This window comes from Prionailurus viverrinus, chromosome B2, assembly GCF_022837055.1.
Source record: "Prionailurus viverrinus isolate Anna chromosome B2, UM_Priviv_1.0, whole genome shotgun sequence".
In the NCBI taxonomy this organism is placed as follows: Eukaryota; Metazoa; Chordata; class Mammalia; order Carnivora; family Felidae; genus Prionailurus; species Prionailurus viverrinus.
Window position 1 is genome coordinate 97,154,372 of NC_062565.1, and position 16,270 is coordinate 97,170,641.

General features: G+C 39.2%; 1 protein-coding gene across 2 annotated transcripts in view; it reads right to left on the minus strand.

The window, feature by feature from the left end:
* The window catches only part of PDSS2 (decaprenyl diphosphate synthase subunit 2), a 261,793-nt gene extending 248,007 nt beyond the window's left edge, over window positions 1-13,786 (minus strand). For both annotated transcript variants that reach the window (XM_047859026.1, XM_047859027.1), the window contains exon 1: window positions 13,229-13,786. In XM_047859026.1, coding sequence (XP_047714982.1) covers window positions 13,229-13,524 — 296 coding nt within the window. In that variant the 5' untranslated portion in view covers window positions 13,525-13,786. The remainder of the gene's footprint in view (window positions 1-13,228) is intronic.
* Between the last annotated feature and the right edge of the window lie 2,484 nt (window positions 13,787-16,270).

Sequence of the window (16,270 nt, forward strand, 5' to 3'; positions counted from 1 at the left end):
TTTGAGTGAATCATTGATCAACTCATTTTTCTTTCTGAAAAATATTCCATTCACCTTAGACATTTGGATAGTTTCTAGTTTATGGCTACAGGAAATATGCTCTGAATAACTGTTAAAATCTCTGAATGCACATTTGTTTGCATTCTCTATCATTTCAATACCCAGGAGTGGGATTGCCGTGTTTTAAGATACAAGGATATGCTTAACTTTTTAAAAAATGACCAAATAGTTCTTTGAAGTGGTTGTACCATTTTACATTCCCACTAGCAATGTAGGACAGCTCCAGCTGCTACACGCCCTCGCCAACATTTACTATGGTCAGACTTCCTAAAGTTACCCATTCTCATTTCTATATAGGGATTTCTCTTTCTGGTTTGACTTTGCATTTCCAGACAACTAATGACGTTGAGCATGTTTCACGTACTTACTGGCTAGATAACTTCTATAAAACATCCAAATCTTTTCCAGTTTTTGAACTGGTTGTCTTCTTACTGAGAGGTAAGACTTCTTTATATGTTCTAGTCATTTGTCAGACATGTGTATATTTTCTTCCAGTCTGTGGCTTGCCATTTTGTTTTAACATTTTCCAAAGAGCAGTTTTAAATTTTGATGAACTCTAGTTTTTCTTTTTTCTTCTACACTTCATGCTTTCTAAGAAATCTTTGCTTACTTCAAAGTCACAAAATTTTTTCCTATGTTTTCTTTTAGAATTTTCAGTTTAGTTTTCATGTTTAAGTGTAAGATCCATTTCAAGGTTATTGTCCTTTACAGTATGAGGTAACGATTAAAGTTCCTTTTCTCCCCCAGTACCATTTGTTGAAAATACTGTATTTTTCCCATTGACCTGTCTTGCAACCTCTGTCAAAAATTGATTACCATATACATGTGAGTCCATTTCTGAACTGTATTTCATCATAGTGATGTATATGCCTACCTGTATACCAATCCCTCATAGTCTTGCTTATTGTAGCTTTCTAGGAAGTTCTGAAATCATGTGATGTTAGCATTACAGGGTTAGTTTTCAAAACTGTTTTGGTTATTCTGGATCTTTGCAATCACTGATTAATTTTAGGATCAACTTATCAATTTTGACCAAAAAAATTACCTGAAGAAATTGTGACTGAGATTATGCTAAATCTACAGATGAATTTGGGAAGAACTGACATTTTAACAATATTAACCCTTCCAATCCATGAACATGGTATGTTTAGGTCATCTTTGATTTCCTCATTTATGTTTTATAGTTCTCAATGTACAGACTTTGTATATATTTTGTTAAATTTATCCCTTCTCACTTCATGTTTTTGCTAATATTGTAAACATTTTGCAAATCCATTTTCCAACTGTTCATTGCTAATATAAGGAAGTACAATTGATTTATATATTTTGACATTATATGCCTTATACTTGCCAAAATTGCTTATCAGTTCTAGCAGCTTTTCTGTAAATTCTTAGGGATTTCTTAGCATGGGACGTTATTTAGATATAAAGACTAGCTTTTATTTTCTAATCCAATATGCCTTTAATTTCTTTTTCTTGACTGGCTAGAACTTCTGGCAAAATTTTGAACAGAAGGGTGAGGAAGAACATCCTATCCTAGGGAGAAAGCATTCAGTATTTCACTATTAAGAATATTAGCTATAATTTTTCATGGATCCTTTTATATTAGGATGAAAAGGGCACCTATTGCTATGTCTTTAATTCACTTATCTTTTCTTCTTTAGCATCAACTCTGCTATTGAGTCAATTCAGAGTAAGTTTTCCTTTTACACATTAAACTTTCAGTTACAGTTGTTACATTTGACATGTATTTTTTCCTTCATTTTTATCATTAGTCATGTTTTCTTTTAAACACTTGAACATATTGGGGCGCCTGGGTGGCGCAGTCGGTTAAGCGTCCGACTTCAGCCAGGTCACAATCTCTCGGTCCGTGAGTTCGAGCCCCGCGTCAGGCTCTGGGCTGATGGCTCAGAGCCTGGAGCCTGTTTCCGATTCTGTGTCTCCCTCTCTCTCTGCCCCTCCCCCGTTCATGCTCTGTCTCTCTCTGTCCCCAAAATAAATAAACGTTGAAAAAAAAATTAAAAAAAAAAAAAGAACATATTTATAATAAGTCTTTGCTGATTCCATTATCTCTGTGTCTTATGGATCTGTTTCTACTGACTGATTTTTCTCCTGGGTACGGGTTATATCTTCCTGCTTCTTGAAATGTACTATAATTTGTAACTGGATGTTGGTTATTGTGATATTGTGTTGTTGAGTGTCTGGATTTTATAGTCTTCCTTTTAAGAGATTTGATATGCTTTCGCTGGCACTTCTATTACTTTTAGATCAGCACGATCCTTTTGAGACTTGCTGTTCAACAAAGTCTTTCAATACTGTCCAGTTAGAAATCAAATGTCTGCCAGTTTTGTGAGAACTCTGAAAATTGTACAGCTTATAGCTCCCCAGCCTCATGGAGTTTCATCCTAGTCATGTGTTGCCTATATTTCAACAATACACTCAAGTGTGCACCTTAGATTTCTGGAGCCTTTCCTGTGTACTCCCTCCTCTTCCAGATTCTGCTCTGCAATTTCCAGCTGCCTCCACTTCCCCAAAATCTAATCTGTCTCCTCAAACTCAGCAATGCCACCATCCTCCACTGGAGTTCACCCTTTCTGTGTTGCTATTTGGAAAATACCCCCCAGCAGGAAGCCAGAGTGATAGTTCTCACCTCATCTGTTTACCTCTCACAGGAATCACAATCCTGTACTGCCTTGTACTCCAAGAATACAATTGTTTCATTTTTTTTTTTAATCCAGTTTTCTATTTGTTTACAGTGGAAGGTAAAGTCCAGCACAGGTTACTCTATCTTGGCAGAAGCAGACATACATGTTCAACCTACCCTTTTTGTCGCATCCCATCCCCCACGTTCAGCCCACACCAAACGGCTACTTCCCTACACCTCGCTAAGCAGTTTCTTGCGTTTTAATTTAGCTTCCTGCCTTGGTCATTTCCTTCTCATCCACCATGACCCAACACTTAGGTCACCTCGCCTTTGAAAATCTTCAATTTTCTACAGAGATTTTTTCCTCCCTGTCTCCACAGCATATTGGTCACACATACTATAGCATTTATCCCAAGGTACTCTCACTATTTGCACATCTCCCCCACTAAAATGAACTTTCTAATAATAATGGAAATTGCTAACGTTTGGATATTTTCTATGTGCCAGATATTGTTCTAAGCACTTTACCTATATTTACCCATTTAATCTCCATAAAACCCTAACATATACGTACTGTTATCATCCTCATTTTACAAATGAAACTAAAGCACAAAGAGGTTAAGGAAATCGCCTGAGATCACATAGCTTGGCAGTGGTAGAGCCAGAATATAAATCTAAAGAGTCTGATTCTAGAGCTCATGCTCATTATACTGTTTCTGATGAATTCCTGAAGGGCAGCAACTGTGTCTTATTCTTGTTTGTACATCCCATGCCAAGAGCACCTCAAACATTTGTGGAATGAATTAAAAATTTTAATTTTCTCCTAGTCATACAAAAAAAAAAAAAGTCCTTCATAAGTAATGCAGGTTTGTAGTCAGTAATTACAGAACTGAATCTAGAAAGGGTCTTTTATAAACATGGAGGAGACTAAAATTCCTTTTCTAATAATATGTTTAAAGATCTCTGAAGAATTTTAACATGCAGAAAAGACTAAGAAGGTTTTTTAGGTAGCCAAGTTAATGTAGTGAACTCAGAAACAAAAAGTCTCTGCTAAGGAATCAACACCCCCTAAGAGAGAGATGAAATGCCATAATTTGTCTCCACTAAATGCATACTAAATTAATCCCATCTATCTAAATGTGCAATAGAGATGGAGGCAAAAGTAAAAAGACAGGGTATTTAAACAAAAATTTAATCCTAAAAGCCAAATGTGTCAACAGTAATCAATGAAAACAAACAAAGCCACACTGCTCAATGAAGTTAACTATGTATAAACAACAAAAATTTAACTAATTCTGTATGAAAAGAGTATGAGTCATTACCTTGGAAACAATTAAGTGTCTATCATATGATTATTAAAAGCATTTAAGTTCTTGGGAGTAAGTAGTATATAAAACTAAAAGTACTTTTAAAAAAGTAATACAGGCATCTCCTGCCTTTCAAAAGTTCAAGTTAAGCCACTTTGCTTTACAAAAGACATGCATTCACACATTTTCACCAAGCAAAAGAAATACAAAGAGGATTTTCTCTTCTATGAAAAAAAGCGAAAAGCAAACTTAGCATCCAGTGTTTGTTCTGCAGTGAGCCCTTACAGAGGCAGTGTGCACTGGGGCTATGGCTGAGCTCCTTCCCTAGGAGCCACACTCAACATCAAGCTGCCGCAGCTTTGAACCGTGTCTGTGAGCATCTGTGCTTTATCTTCACTTATTTTGTGCATTCGTTAGCAAGATGTGTCCTAAAGTGTCAAAAAAGCCTGAGGGAGATTATTCTTTGGGTCTGAGAATGCTTAAAAATTTTCCCATGCAAATTAATGGTAACTGCTTCTTTGCTTTACGCCATTTTGGCTTATGGAAGGTTTCATAGCAGACGCTCTTCTTCCAGATAGCAGGGGAGAGCTGTAAAAATTTACACACAAATTTAAATGATTAAAAACAAAAATATATATATTGTGCACAAGTGGATAATTACATTTCATCAGCAAGATAGTAATGAACCACAGGGGGCGAGATGTACTGAGGGGAAGTGGGGGTTGATGCACCGTTGCTACTTTCAGCCTCTACCACATTACCAATCTACACCGTGTATCTGGGCTTCTACTCCAGCCTACATGGCACCGTCCAGCTTGGTTGGACAGGTCCACAGTCCCTCATCCAAAGTCCCTGAAACCAATTCAAAATTTTTCTGATTTTAGGAAGGTGCATTTTACCCAGCCCTCCAGCAGGATCTGGGGCTGCACCCTGTAATCAAACACATGAATATTTCTGCAGCAAAATGCATGAATATTCACATTAAGTGGAATAAAGAAAGACTATAAATAATCTCACATCAGTTCAGGTCAGATTTATAGGCCTGAAAAAACATCCTCTTTTCTGAGCTTTTAGGATTTTTAAATAGTAGGAAAAGGACTATAGATTTGTGTTACCACATTGCATCCAATCTGCTCACTCCCGCCTGAGAAATGACAATTGCTCCCTTATCTGCCATATTCAATTACAACACTAATTTCTATACTAGTCTAGAAATGGCAGCATCTTTGGAGATCATTTATTCAAACTCCTTATTTCATTGCTTAGGAAACTAAAGCCCAGAAAAGATGGAATAACTTGTGTAGGGTCATACCTACTGACAGAGTGGAAACTAGAACATGCAGGTCTCCTATCTCCCAGGCTGACTGCTTGTTTGTTGGTTCATTTGTTCGTTCGTTCATTCAATCATTCGTTCTCTCTCTCAATTCAAAGTGATTCTTTTCAGTTTTTTCAAATAATTATAGGCTCGCAGAGACTTGCAAAAATAGTATAGTGTCCTATGTACCCTTCAACTGGCTTCCTTCAGTACATAGCTGTGGTACAATATGAAAACTAAAAATGAACACTGGTACATTAGTGTTAACAAAACTACAGATCTTATTCTATTCTCAGCACTTTTCTTAACCTGTATTCATTTGTGTGTATAGGTGTGTATAGTTCTAAGCACCTTTATCCCATGTACAGATTCACGTAACCACTATCAGAATCAAGATACTGAAATGTTCCATCACCACAAAATACCTCTTTGTATTTACACCCTCCCTGCTTCCCACACTGTCAGCATAAGTGCTGACTCTAACAAGCACTAATCTGTTCTCCATCTCCATAGTTTTGTCATTTTGAGAATGTTGTATAAAAGGAATCATACAAGGGCACCTGGGTGGCTCAGTAGGTTTAGCATCTGACTTCTGCTCAGGTCAAGATCTCACAGTCGTCCGTGAGTTCGAGCCCCGCGTCAGGCTCTGTGCTGACAGCTCAGAACCTGGAGCCTGCTTCAGATTCTGTGTCTCCCTCTCTATAACCCTCACCGGCTCATGCTCTGTCTGTCTCTCTCTCTCTCAAAAACAAACAAACAAACAAACAAATAAATAAATCATACAGTACTGTAGGGACCAAGGCCAGCCTATCCCAAAATGGGCTACTTTGGCATGAGCTTTAAAAGTTAAAAGGAAAAGAAACCCAGCAGATCAAGGAAAAGCTCTTCACCTTGACCTCAACTGCACGCTCAAACCAGGAAGAAAGCTATTAACAGAGATTCCTCTTTACCTAAGAAACTTACCTGCATAACAGGGCAAGATTTGTTTTCCAAACATCTCCTTTAACCTTCCTGCTAATGGTCTTTCTCCCCTTTGTAATCTCTAGACCCCAACCCCTCTCAGCTCATATAACCATCTCCTTGCCTCATTGTCTTTGGAATTTCATGTCTATGTGGATTCCCCATACATATGCTATTAAGTTTTATTTTCTCCCATTAATCTGCCTCATGTCCTTTTGATTCTTAGTCCAGCTAGAAGGATCTTGTAGGGCAGAGCAAATTCTTCCTTTCCAACAGCATATAAACTTCTGAGATTGATGTTTTCTTTAATTGTGGTAAAATTTACCATCTTAACCTTTTTTTTTTTCTTTTTTTTTTGAGGGAAAGAGAGAGGGAGCACAACTGGGGGAAAGGGGCAGAGAGAGAGACAGAGAGAGAGAATCTTAAGCAGGGTCCATGCTTAGCGCAGAGCCTGACATGGGCTCAATCTCACAACCATGAGATCAGGATCTGAGCCAAAATCAAGAGTTGGATGCTCAATCAACTAAGCCACCCAGGCACCCCCCCCCCCATCTTAACCATTTTTAAGTGTACAGTTCAGTATATTCACATTGTCATGTGACCAATCTCCAGAACATTTTCATCTTGCAAAACTGAAACTCTACACCCATTAAATGACAACTTCCCATTACTCCCTCCTTCCAGCCCCTGGTAACCACCATATTAGTTTCTCTTAATGAGACTACTCTAGATACCTCATATCAATGGAATAATACAGTATTTGTCTTTTGGTGACTGGCTTATTTCACTCAGCATAATGTCCTCAAGGTTCATCATGTTGTTATGTACCAGAATTTCCTTTTTTTTTTTTTTTAATTTTTTTTTTTAATTTTTTTTTCAACGTTTTTTATTTATTTTTTGGGACAGAGAGAGACAGAGCATGAACGGGGGAGGGGCAGAGAGAGAGGGAGACACAGAATCGGAAACAGGCTCCAGGCTCCGAGCCATCAGCCCAGAGCCTGACGTGGGGCTCGAACTCACGGACCGCGAGATCGTGACCTGGCTGAAGTCGGACGCTTAACCGACTGCGCCACCCAGGCGCCCCTAAATTTTTTTTTTCAACGTTTATTTATTTTTGGGACAGAGAGAGACAGAGCATGAACGGGGGAGAGGCAGAGAGAGAGAGGGAGACACAGAATCGGAAACAGGCTCCAGGCTCTGAGCCATCAGCCCAGAGCCCGACGCGGGGCTCGAACTCCCGGACCGCGAGATCGTGACCTGGCTGAAGTCAGATGCTTAACCGACTGCGCCACCCAGGCGCCCCCAGAATTTCCTTTTTAGGGCTGAATAATATTCCATTAAATGTATATGGCATTTTGTTTATCCATTCACTTATTGATGGACATCTGGGTAGCTTCCACCTCTAGGCTATTGCAAATAATGATGCTATGAACATGAGTGAACAAGTATCTCTTTGAGACCCTGCTTTAAATTCTTTGGGATATATACCCAGAAGTGGAATTACTGGATCATATGGTAACTCTATTTTTAATTTTCTGAGGAACCACCATATTGTATTCTGTAGTGGCTTTTTACATTCCTACCAGTAGTGTGGAATGACTTATTTCATTCAGCATAATTCTTTCCAGATTCATTCAAATTGTTGTATGAATAAATAGTTCAGTTCTTTTCATTGTTGAGCAGCATTTCATTGCATGGATGTATCACCATTTGTTCAACAAGTCACCAGTGAATGACATTTGGGTTATTTCCAGTTGTTAGCTATTACATATAAAGTTGCTATAAACATTTGTGTATAGGTTTTGACATAAGTTTTTACTTCTCTGGAATAAATTCTCTGGAGTGTGATTGTTGGGTTATATGGTAAATGTATATTTAATTTTATAAGAAACTGCCAAGCTGTTTTTCAGTGTGGCTGTACTATTTTTATATTCCCATCAGCAATATAAAAGAAACCCAGTTTCTCTGCATCTTCACTAGTCTTTCATATTGTCAGTATTTTAAGTTTTAGCCAGTCTATTTGGTATGTAGTTATCTCATCATGGTTTTACATTTTTCTAATGGCTAATGTTATACAAGCTTACTTATCTTTACAGGCTCTTTTTGTTCATTTTCTAATTGTACTGTTTACTTTCTCACCACTGAGTTTGGAGAGTTCTTTACATATTCTGGATACAAGTCCTTCAGATATTTGATTTGCAAATATTTTCTCCTAATCTGTGGCTAATCTTTTCATCTTATTAACCAGGTCTTTTACAGAGCACAGACTTTAATTTTAATGAAGTCCATTAAATGAAGATTTTTTTTCTCTTATGAAATGGGGTTTTGGTGTTATGTCTAGTAACTGTTTCCCTAGCCCTAGATCCTGGAGATGTTCTCGTGTTTTTTTATAAAAGTTATATAGTTTTACATTTCACATTTAAATTCATTTTACATTGATCTCACAGGTATCCATTTTACTTTTTTTTTTTTTTTTTTTTTTTAAGGTGTGAGGTTTAGGTCAGGGTTCATTTTTTTGTCAATGATGTCCAATCATTCCAGCACCGTTTGTTGAAAAGACTATTCTCCTACTGAATTGCTTTTGTACCTTTGTCAAAAATCAATTGGGCATATTTGTGTTGATCTACTTCTGGGTTCTCTATTCTGTTCCATTGATCTGTCTACTACTCTGCCAATGCCATACTGTCTTGATCAATGAAATTATATCTAAGACTTAACATTATATAGAATGATTCCTCCCACCTTTTCTTCCCTAACATTGTTTTAGCTATTCTAGCTCCTTTCTTGCTGCTGATTTTACTTTACTACACTGCTTATTCTTGCTTTTAAGGTCTACCCTATACCTACTATGGGTATGAAAGCTTGGGGAAGAAAGGAGAAAAAAGAATCACAAAGGAAACAATATGTAATATACTACCACCACCCTAAAATATTACCTATGTAATTTCTGTCCACCGATCCTAATGACATCCCAATTTCTTCATGAGAGATTCTCTACTATTCCAGGACACTTCAGTATCTCTAAATGAAATAGCTAATATATCGCCACTACTCATTAGCCACAAGTCATTTACTTCCTTCTCGTAGATAGTTGTAAATATACTGTGTCCAACACAATGCCTGTTCATCAGGGAACACGGTCCATGTTTTAGACTTCTTTATTTTCCTCCATAAGCTTCAGTAAACATTGAGCTAATTAATTGAGGATTTCTTTTGTCTAACTGGAACTTACAATATAAAGATCCTAGGATATCTAGAAGAACAAGGGTAAAAATCAGCTAATTGCTACACTGTTCCTAGTAATAAAGTCATTATTTCACCAAGTCTCAAGATTTTAAATTTAATCTCACTTCTGAATCTGTTAGAGTTTACCTCTAGGCTCTTTTTCATTTTCTTGATGAGATGGCTTAGGTAAAGAAAGAGAAGGCAGTGAATAATAAATTATGGTGATTTGCTTTTTTTCTCCTGCTGTTTGCCCAAAATGCCACCCTTCACCCAAATTTTAAGGTTATTAGACATGATTCATCTCTAACATTCCATGAGGATTTAAACAAAAAGGAAAATGGTCCAAGGGGCTGGAATATCGATTTAAGTAAATCACAGAAACTCAAAATTTAAAATGAAACTGTAAAAGAATTTACCAAGTCCAGTTTCCTATAGTCCTACCTAAATCAACTACAAGGGGTATTTGTGTTCTTGGCTAACATACTGAGAGCATTCTCCTCTTAATTATCAATACTTTGCTGATAAGATTTCAACAAAGTAAGGTGTACATCAATTGAAAAAATATAGTTGCTTAATCCATGTTTTCAACAATAATCATACGGTCTGGAGGTGCCTGGGTGGCTTAGTTGGTTAAGCGTCCGACTCTTGATTCTGGCTCAGGTCATGATCTCACAGTTCATGAGTTCAAGCCCCACAACCAGCTCTGCACTGATGTCATGGAGTTCACTTAGCATCCTCTCTCTCCCTCTCTTTCTTCCCCTCCCCTGCTCATGTTCTCTCTCTCAAAATAAATGAATAAACTAAAAAAAAAAAAAAAAAAAAAAAAAAAAAAAAATCACAGTCTGCCTACTCTATGATCAAATGCCTGCTCCACAGCTAAAACAAATAAATACAGGACTCCCTCCCTAAAAGTTGTTTGTTCACTGACTGCCTGTGAGTTCAGACTGTTTAAATAAATAATTTACAATACACTATCAAAGTAAATATAATAAAACTACACACACATTAGCTCTTTTCTTACAAAATAAAGCAATCCATGTATGTCACCACAACACCTTTGCCAAAACTTAATTATTTTGTTTCTCCCCATTTTTTCTTGCGGTAGTATGGTACGGGGCAGGCAGGGCAAGCTGTTACCAGGAAATTTTTAGAGCCACTAGTCTTACAAGCTTTCATCTAGTGTGTCTCTGGTGGCTTCAGGAGGGATCTTCTCCAACACCCCATGTGATACTCTAGCAACTAAGTATATGAATTATAATTCTCAGAATATACACATTAATTACACTTTTTCTAGCTTTGCCCTTTTCACTTCAATGTTTTATTACAACGACTATAATATGCACAATGCAATGTACTACTCCAACCCCCACCACACACAGTGAAACCCACTATTTGATGACAAAAATAAGAAATTTCATAGTTGTAGTACTGCAAGAACATGGAATAATCTGAACTCAGACATTGCGCATAAGAGTGTCAGCTAGCACAATCACTTTGGAAAACAATTTGGTATTATTTACTAAAGCTGAACACGTGCATACATTCCTGCATCTATTCTTTCAAGGCAAGCACACCAGGAGACATGTGCAAATACATTCACAGCAGCATTTTTCATAACAAAAATGCAAACCACCCAAATGCTGATTGAAAGAAGACTGTGGCATATTCACATGATAGGATTTCATACACCAGTGAAAAACTAATGAAGTACAATTAAACATGAAATGGATGAATCTTAGGAACAATTATGAATAAAAAACTACACATAGCAGACTCCATGCAACAAACTATCATATTTATAAATTTCAAAAGTGAGCAAAATTTAACATGGTATTATTTAGAGGAGCACTGATACAATTTTTAACAAGGAAAATAAACACAAAATCCAGTACCCTGGGGCTCAGGGCATGGACTGGGAAGTACAGTTTCAAAAGGATTCATAAGTACAGTTTTAAAACTGGATGGAAAGCTCAATACTTTAATTATTAAGCTGTAAAACATGTAAGTGTGCGTGTGTGTTTTGAGTGTATAGCATCTAAAATCTCTGCAAAATTAATATTCCATCTATAGGACAAGTTTAGCGCAGACATAAAATGACATTCCTGAGCACTGGAGATAATGCCAACAAATAAAATCACTTTATTACAGCTATTCAGTAACTTTTGTAGTGACAAAGAAATGACAGGTGTCTCATAAAAAATTATAGCAAGGGGGAAGGCAAGGGAAGTGGGAGTAGTTATAAAAGGGCAACGTAAGGGATCCTTCTAGTGACAGAAATGTTCTCCATCTTGACTATATCAATGCCATTAATCTACTTCTGATATTGTACTACAGTTGTACAAGATGTTACTATTGGGAAAACTGGGTAAAACATACATTGGATCTCTCTGTATTATTTCTCCCAACAGCAGGTGAATCTATAATTACCTCAAAATAAAACTTTAATTTAATAAAAGAAAATAGGAAAAGATATTTTTGTCTAAGGCTTCTCCACTTTGGTACTATTGACACTGGGGGACACATAATTCTTCATGGTGGGGACTGTTCTGGGAATTGCAGGGTGTTCAACAGCATCTCTGACTTCTACCCACTAAATGTCAGTAGCATGCCCCAGTTACGACATCTCCATATATTGCCAAATGTTCTCTAGCAGGCAAAACTGCCCCATTTAAGAACTACTGCTTTACTCACAAAAGCAAAGAACTGTGGAAATGTTCTCAACAGAAGGAGTCTCAAGAGACATGACAACTAACTGTAATATGTGAGGCTAGGCTAGTTCCTGTACTAGAGAAAAAAGCTATAAAGGACATTACTGGGTCAATTAGCAAAACTGGAATATCAATGGTAGATTAAATAAAAGTATTGTATCAATATGAAATGTGTTTAAATAATGTAAAGAATATTCCAATGCTTAGGAAATACACGGTTAAGTATTTAGGTGTAAAGGATCATGATGAATGCAATCTACTCTCAAATGATTCACTAGACATATATGTGTTTTACATATACATGTAAATATTGTGTATATATGTATAGATGAATTTGATTAAAAGGTATACAGATGTGTTCTTCGTACTATTTTTATTCTTGCAACTTTTCAGTATGTTTGAAATTATTTACAAATAAAAAAAGGTTTTTGTTTGTTTCTACTGGAGGCAAAAGTTGTGGTCTTAACATCCTAATAGCAAGTTTCACAGTAGTAGTCCAGCATAACTGATAAAAATCCCAAGAGGATCGTGACTCCTGAGTGAATAAAATCCTACCTTAAGTCTGGGACATTCCCTAGAAAGAACTCTCTACCTTCAGCATATCTCCTCCTCCCCATTCTTTCTGGAGGCGACCTCTTGAACAGCGCGGAACCGAGAATCAACCTATCCCGCTTTTAAAAGACCATTCCTAGAAAAGTGACTCAAACCCACATCCTTACTCGATTTCTCCATAATTCACTGAGGCATCTTTACCCTGAATAATTAAGAAGCAAAAACACTAAAAAAGTAAGAAAACCACTTATCCGCTCATATGAGCAAAAGGAGGAAGAAAGTTACGATGAGTGGACTAGAGGAGATAAAACACCAAATGCCTTAACAGGTCTGAGGAAAGGAAGGGGTAAAAAGAAATGAGCAGAGAGCCAGGCTGAGCGAGGCAGGAAGGGTGCATCGGCCAGGAAAAAGAACTCCAGTGGGTGGGAGTGCGTCAGGAGGAGAGGGAGTAGCTCACCTGGCCGTGGTAAGCAGAGGGTGTTGAGTCCCCACCAACTTCCGCACCTGCATAGCGATGTTGCTGAGTTCGTCGCTGAGCAGGCAGCGGAGGCTCATGAAGGACGTGGGATAGCCCACGATCTTCTCCGCCTCTGACACTACTTGGTTCCAGTGGGCCGGGGACCTGGAGGACTGACCACGCCAGGAGCCCACCGAAGAGATGGTATCGAGGAACGGGGACCACCACAAGCGTCGCGGGGAACCCGAGACCCCGAGATAACGGGGTAAGCGCAACAGCAGCCGCCGAAAGCTCATAGTTTGAGTCTGGGAGTGTCAGGGATTTGGGGGGTGTCCGGAGGTGGCGCAGGGAACAAACCAGGGGCAGAGGAAGAACTTGCAGGAACTAGAAGGAACCGGCAACTCCTGACCCTGAAAGAAGGGAGAGTTCCTGGAACCGTGACTAGAAACGAACTTTTAACTACAGCTTTCAGCACTTCAGGCTACACACACAACAGCCCAAGCTCAGCACTGCCCCTGGCCACCTGAGTAGAAACTACTGCCGCTTCTTAAATGGGGGACGCCATGTTGGAGGCGTGGAATACGGCCTGTCGTAAAGACAGCGAGGCGGGCTGTTCGGGAGCAAAGAATGGTCCCTACTTTACGACACAGTCGTGAACGCCCCCAGAAGGGAGGGGGCCTTGGTAGTGAAACGCGGAAGAAGAGGGGTAGGGCGAAAGTTTAGGCTCCTCCCACACCCTTCCTCACCCAAGGTTGAAGGATTTAGGTTGTCCTGGATTGGGGTGGGGCGTGGGGGGCTGCTGTGTGGTGCTCCAACGCCCGGAGCGGGGGCGGAGTCTGATTCACCAGGGCGTGCCCAATTCCCAGCACAGAGAGGGCACACGTGAATATTTGTGTTATGAGCGAGGGTCGGTGTCTACCAAGTCTCTTTTCGCGGCTCCCAGCCCTCCCGGAAGGAGGGGCCTCGGGCGGGGGTGCCGGCCCCTCTCGGAAGCCTCTCGCAGCTGTCCGCCCCCAGCCCCTGGCAGTGGTAGTGGAAGGGCAGGAGGGAGGGCCCCTAGGCCGGCGGGGCTTTTGGAGCTACCCGCCGCGAGGCGCAAAGTGAAGGCGCGCGGCTGAGCCCTTTTCGCCCTCAGTTCCCAACCAGACAGAAGGTGGCGTGGCCTGGCAGAAAGGGTTCTTTTTCCCAAGGAATGTCCTCGATCCTTGCCTAATCACCAGCCTCCTCGCTGAGCCTCGGTTTCCCCCTGTGTATGACCCAGGCAGAAGCAGCCATGCCTCCACAAGGGTGCAGAGGCCCACGCCCAGCCTCTCGCCTTTCTCACCCGAAGGAAGCAACGTTCACCATCCAGGATTCAAAACTATTACTGGCCCTAGTGCTTTTCACTTACAGCTCACGTATTCGCTCATTGAATGCTCAAAACAACTCTATTAAGTAGTGTTCGTATTCTCCACGTTTCGGTGAGAAAACAGGCACATCCAGACTCTGTGAATTGTCTAAGGCCACACTAGACAGGGATGTTATCTCAGCCAGTCAGGTTTCTGAATCCATGCTCTTAACCACAGCATTACACAAAGTAACAAACTACCAACCATGCTTCTCTCTTCATTGCTGAGGGGAGGCAGTCGATGTGGTTATCCTTTAGGTAATGCTACCTTTTCTTTGTTCAGGTATGTCTAGCGTCCTGCCCCTTGTCACATCACCCAAAACAAGTGTTACAAAACTCCTGCTAATAATGAAGAATATATTACCCAGTTTTACTCTCTTAAAAAATGCTTTTAGGGATGCCTGTATGGCTCAGCTGGTTAAGCATACGACTTGGGTTTTGGCTCAGGTCATGATCTCACTATCCACGGGTTAGAGCCCCACATCCGGCCCTGTGCTAACGGCACAAAGCCTGCTTGGGATTCTCTCTCTCCCTCTCTCTCTCTACCCTTACCCCTCTTGCTCTGTCTCTCTCTCTCTAAAACTAAATAAATCTTTAAAAAAACTTGTAAAACCTCCAACTTTCAAAATCCTTTCAAATTCATGATCGATATTTTTAAAATTAGTATCTTGCACAGTACTGGACTAGATTCTGGCTACATGTAAAAATTCAGATTTTAAAAAAGGCAAACTAAAGTAATTATTCACTTTGCAAAAAGATGCTTTTCTCTACAAATTAGCTTCAGACTCCCTTTAAGTAGCAATTATTCTTTGTGATTTAAAAATCTGATTTTATTTCCAAAAATTCAATTTAGGCATAACTTTTCAGGGATACATTTTAGATCAAGTGAATTGTGCTTGTAAGTGTTAAACACAGTCTACACCCGCAAAATAAGTAAGGCAAGCTGAAGTTCAAAATAATTCCTGTGGAAGAGATAACAAACTCCTGGCAATAAAATTCAGCTCTGTTCTAGATGAAAATAAATGTGGAGAGTGAGATACCTTACCGTTTCAAAAAGTTCCAAGGCCTGAGCTTCTGGGTTATCCAAGGTGAAAGAAGTCACGAAAAAATGAAGAGAGATAAAGACTGAATGCAATAGATTGTGCACCTGAGGCTGTTTCTTCCGAATCATAGAACCTTAAGACTAACTTTTCATGCAATTTCCTTAATACCAATTCACAGCATGTACTTTAATTTTTCCACAGAAGCCAAATGCATTATTCTCTGGTCATACTCTATTAACCAAGTTTTTGATTATTCATGGGACTCTTGGTCCCATTTACTTTAAATAATCAGCACTTTCCTTTATACTTATAGTTAAAAGGTTGCACTATACCTAATGATAATCAGTTTTTAGAAGGTTAAAGTGGTATTTATTCTTTAATCTTCCAGATAAATATATAACTCCTTTGAGTCTTTCTGACTAAAGAGATTTCTGAATTGCTACTGGCTTTTGGAGGAGCAGAGGAAGAAATATCTGTGATTCTGACCTTCCTCTGCCACTGGTAATACTCATTTTGCAGATTTCTCAACTTTGGTACTATTGACATTTGGGGGCATGGGATTCTCTGTTATGGGGAGGAGGGCTCTTCTGTGCATGGTAGGATGTTTAGCAT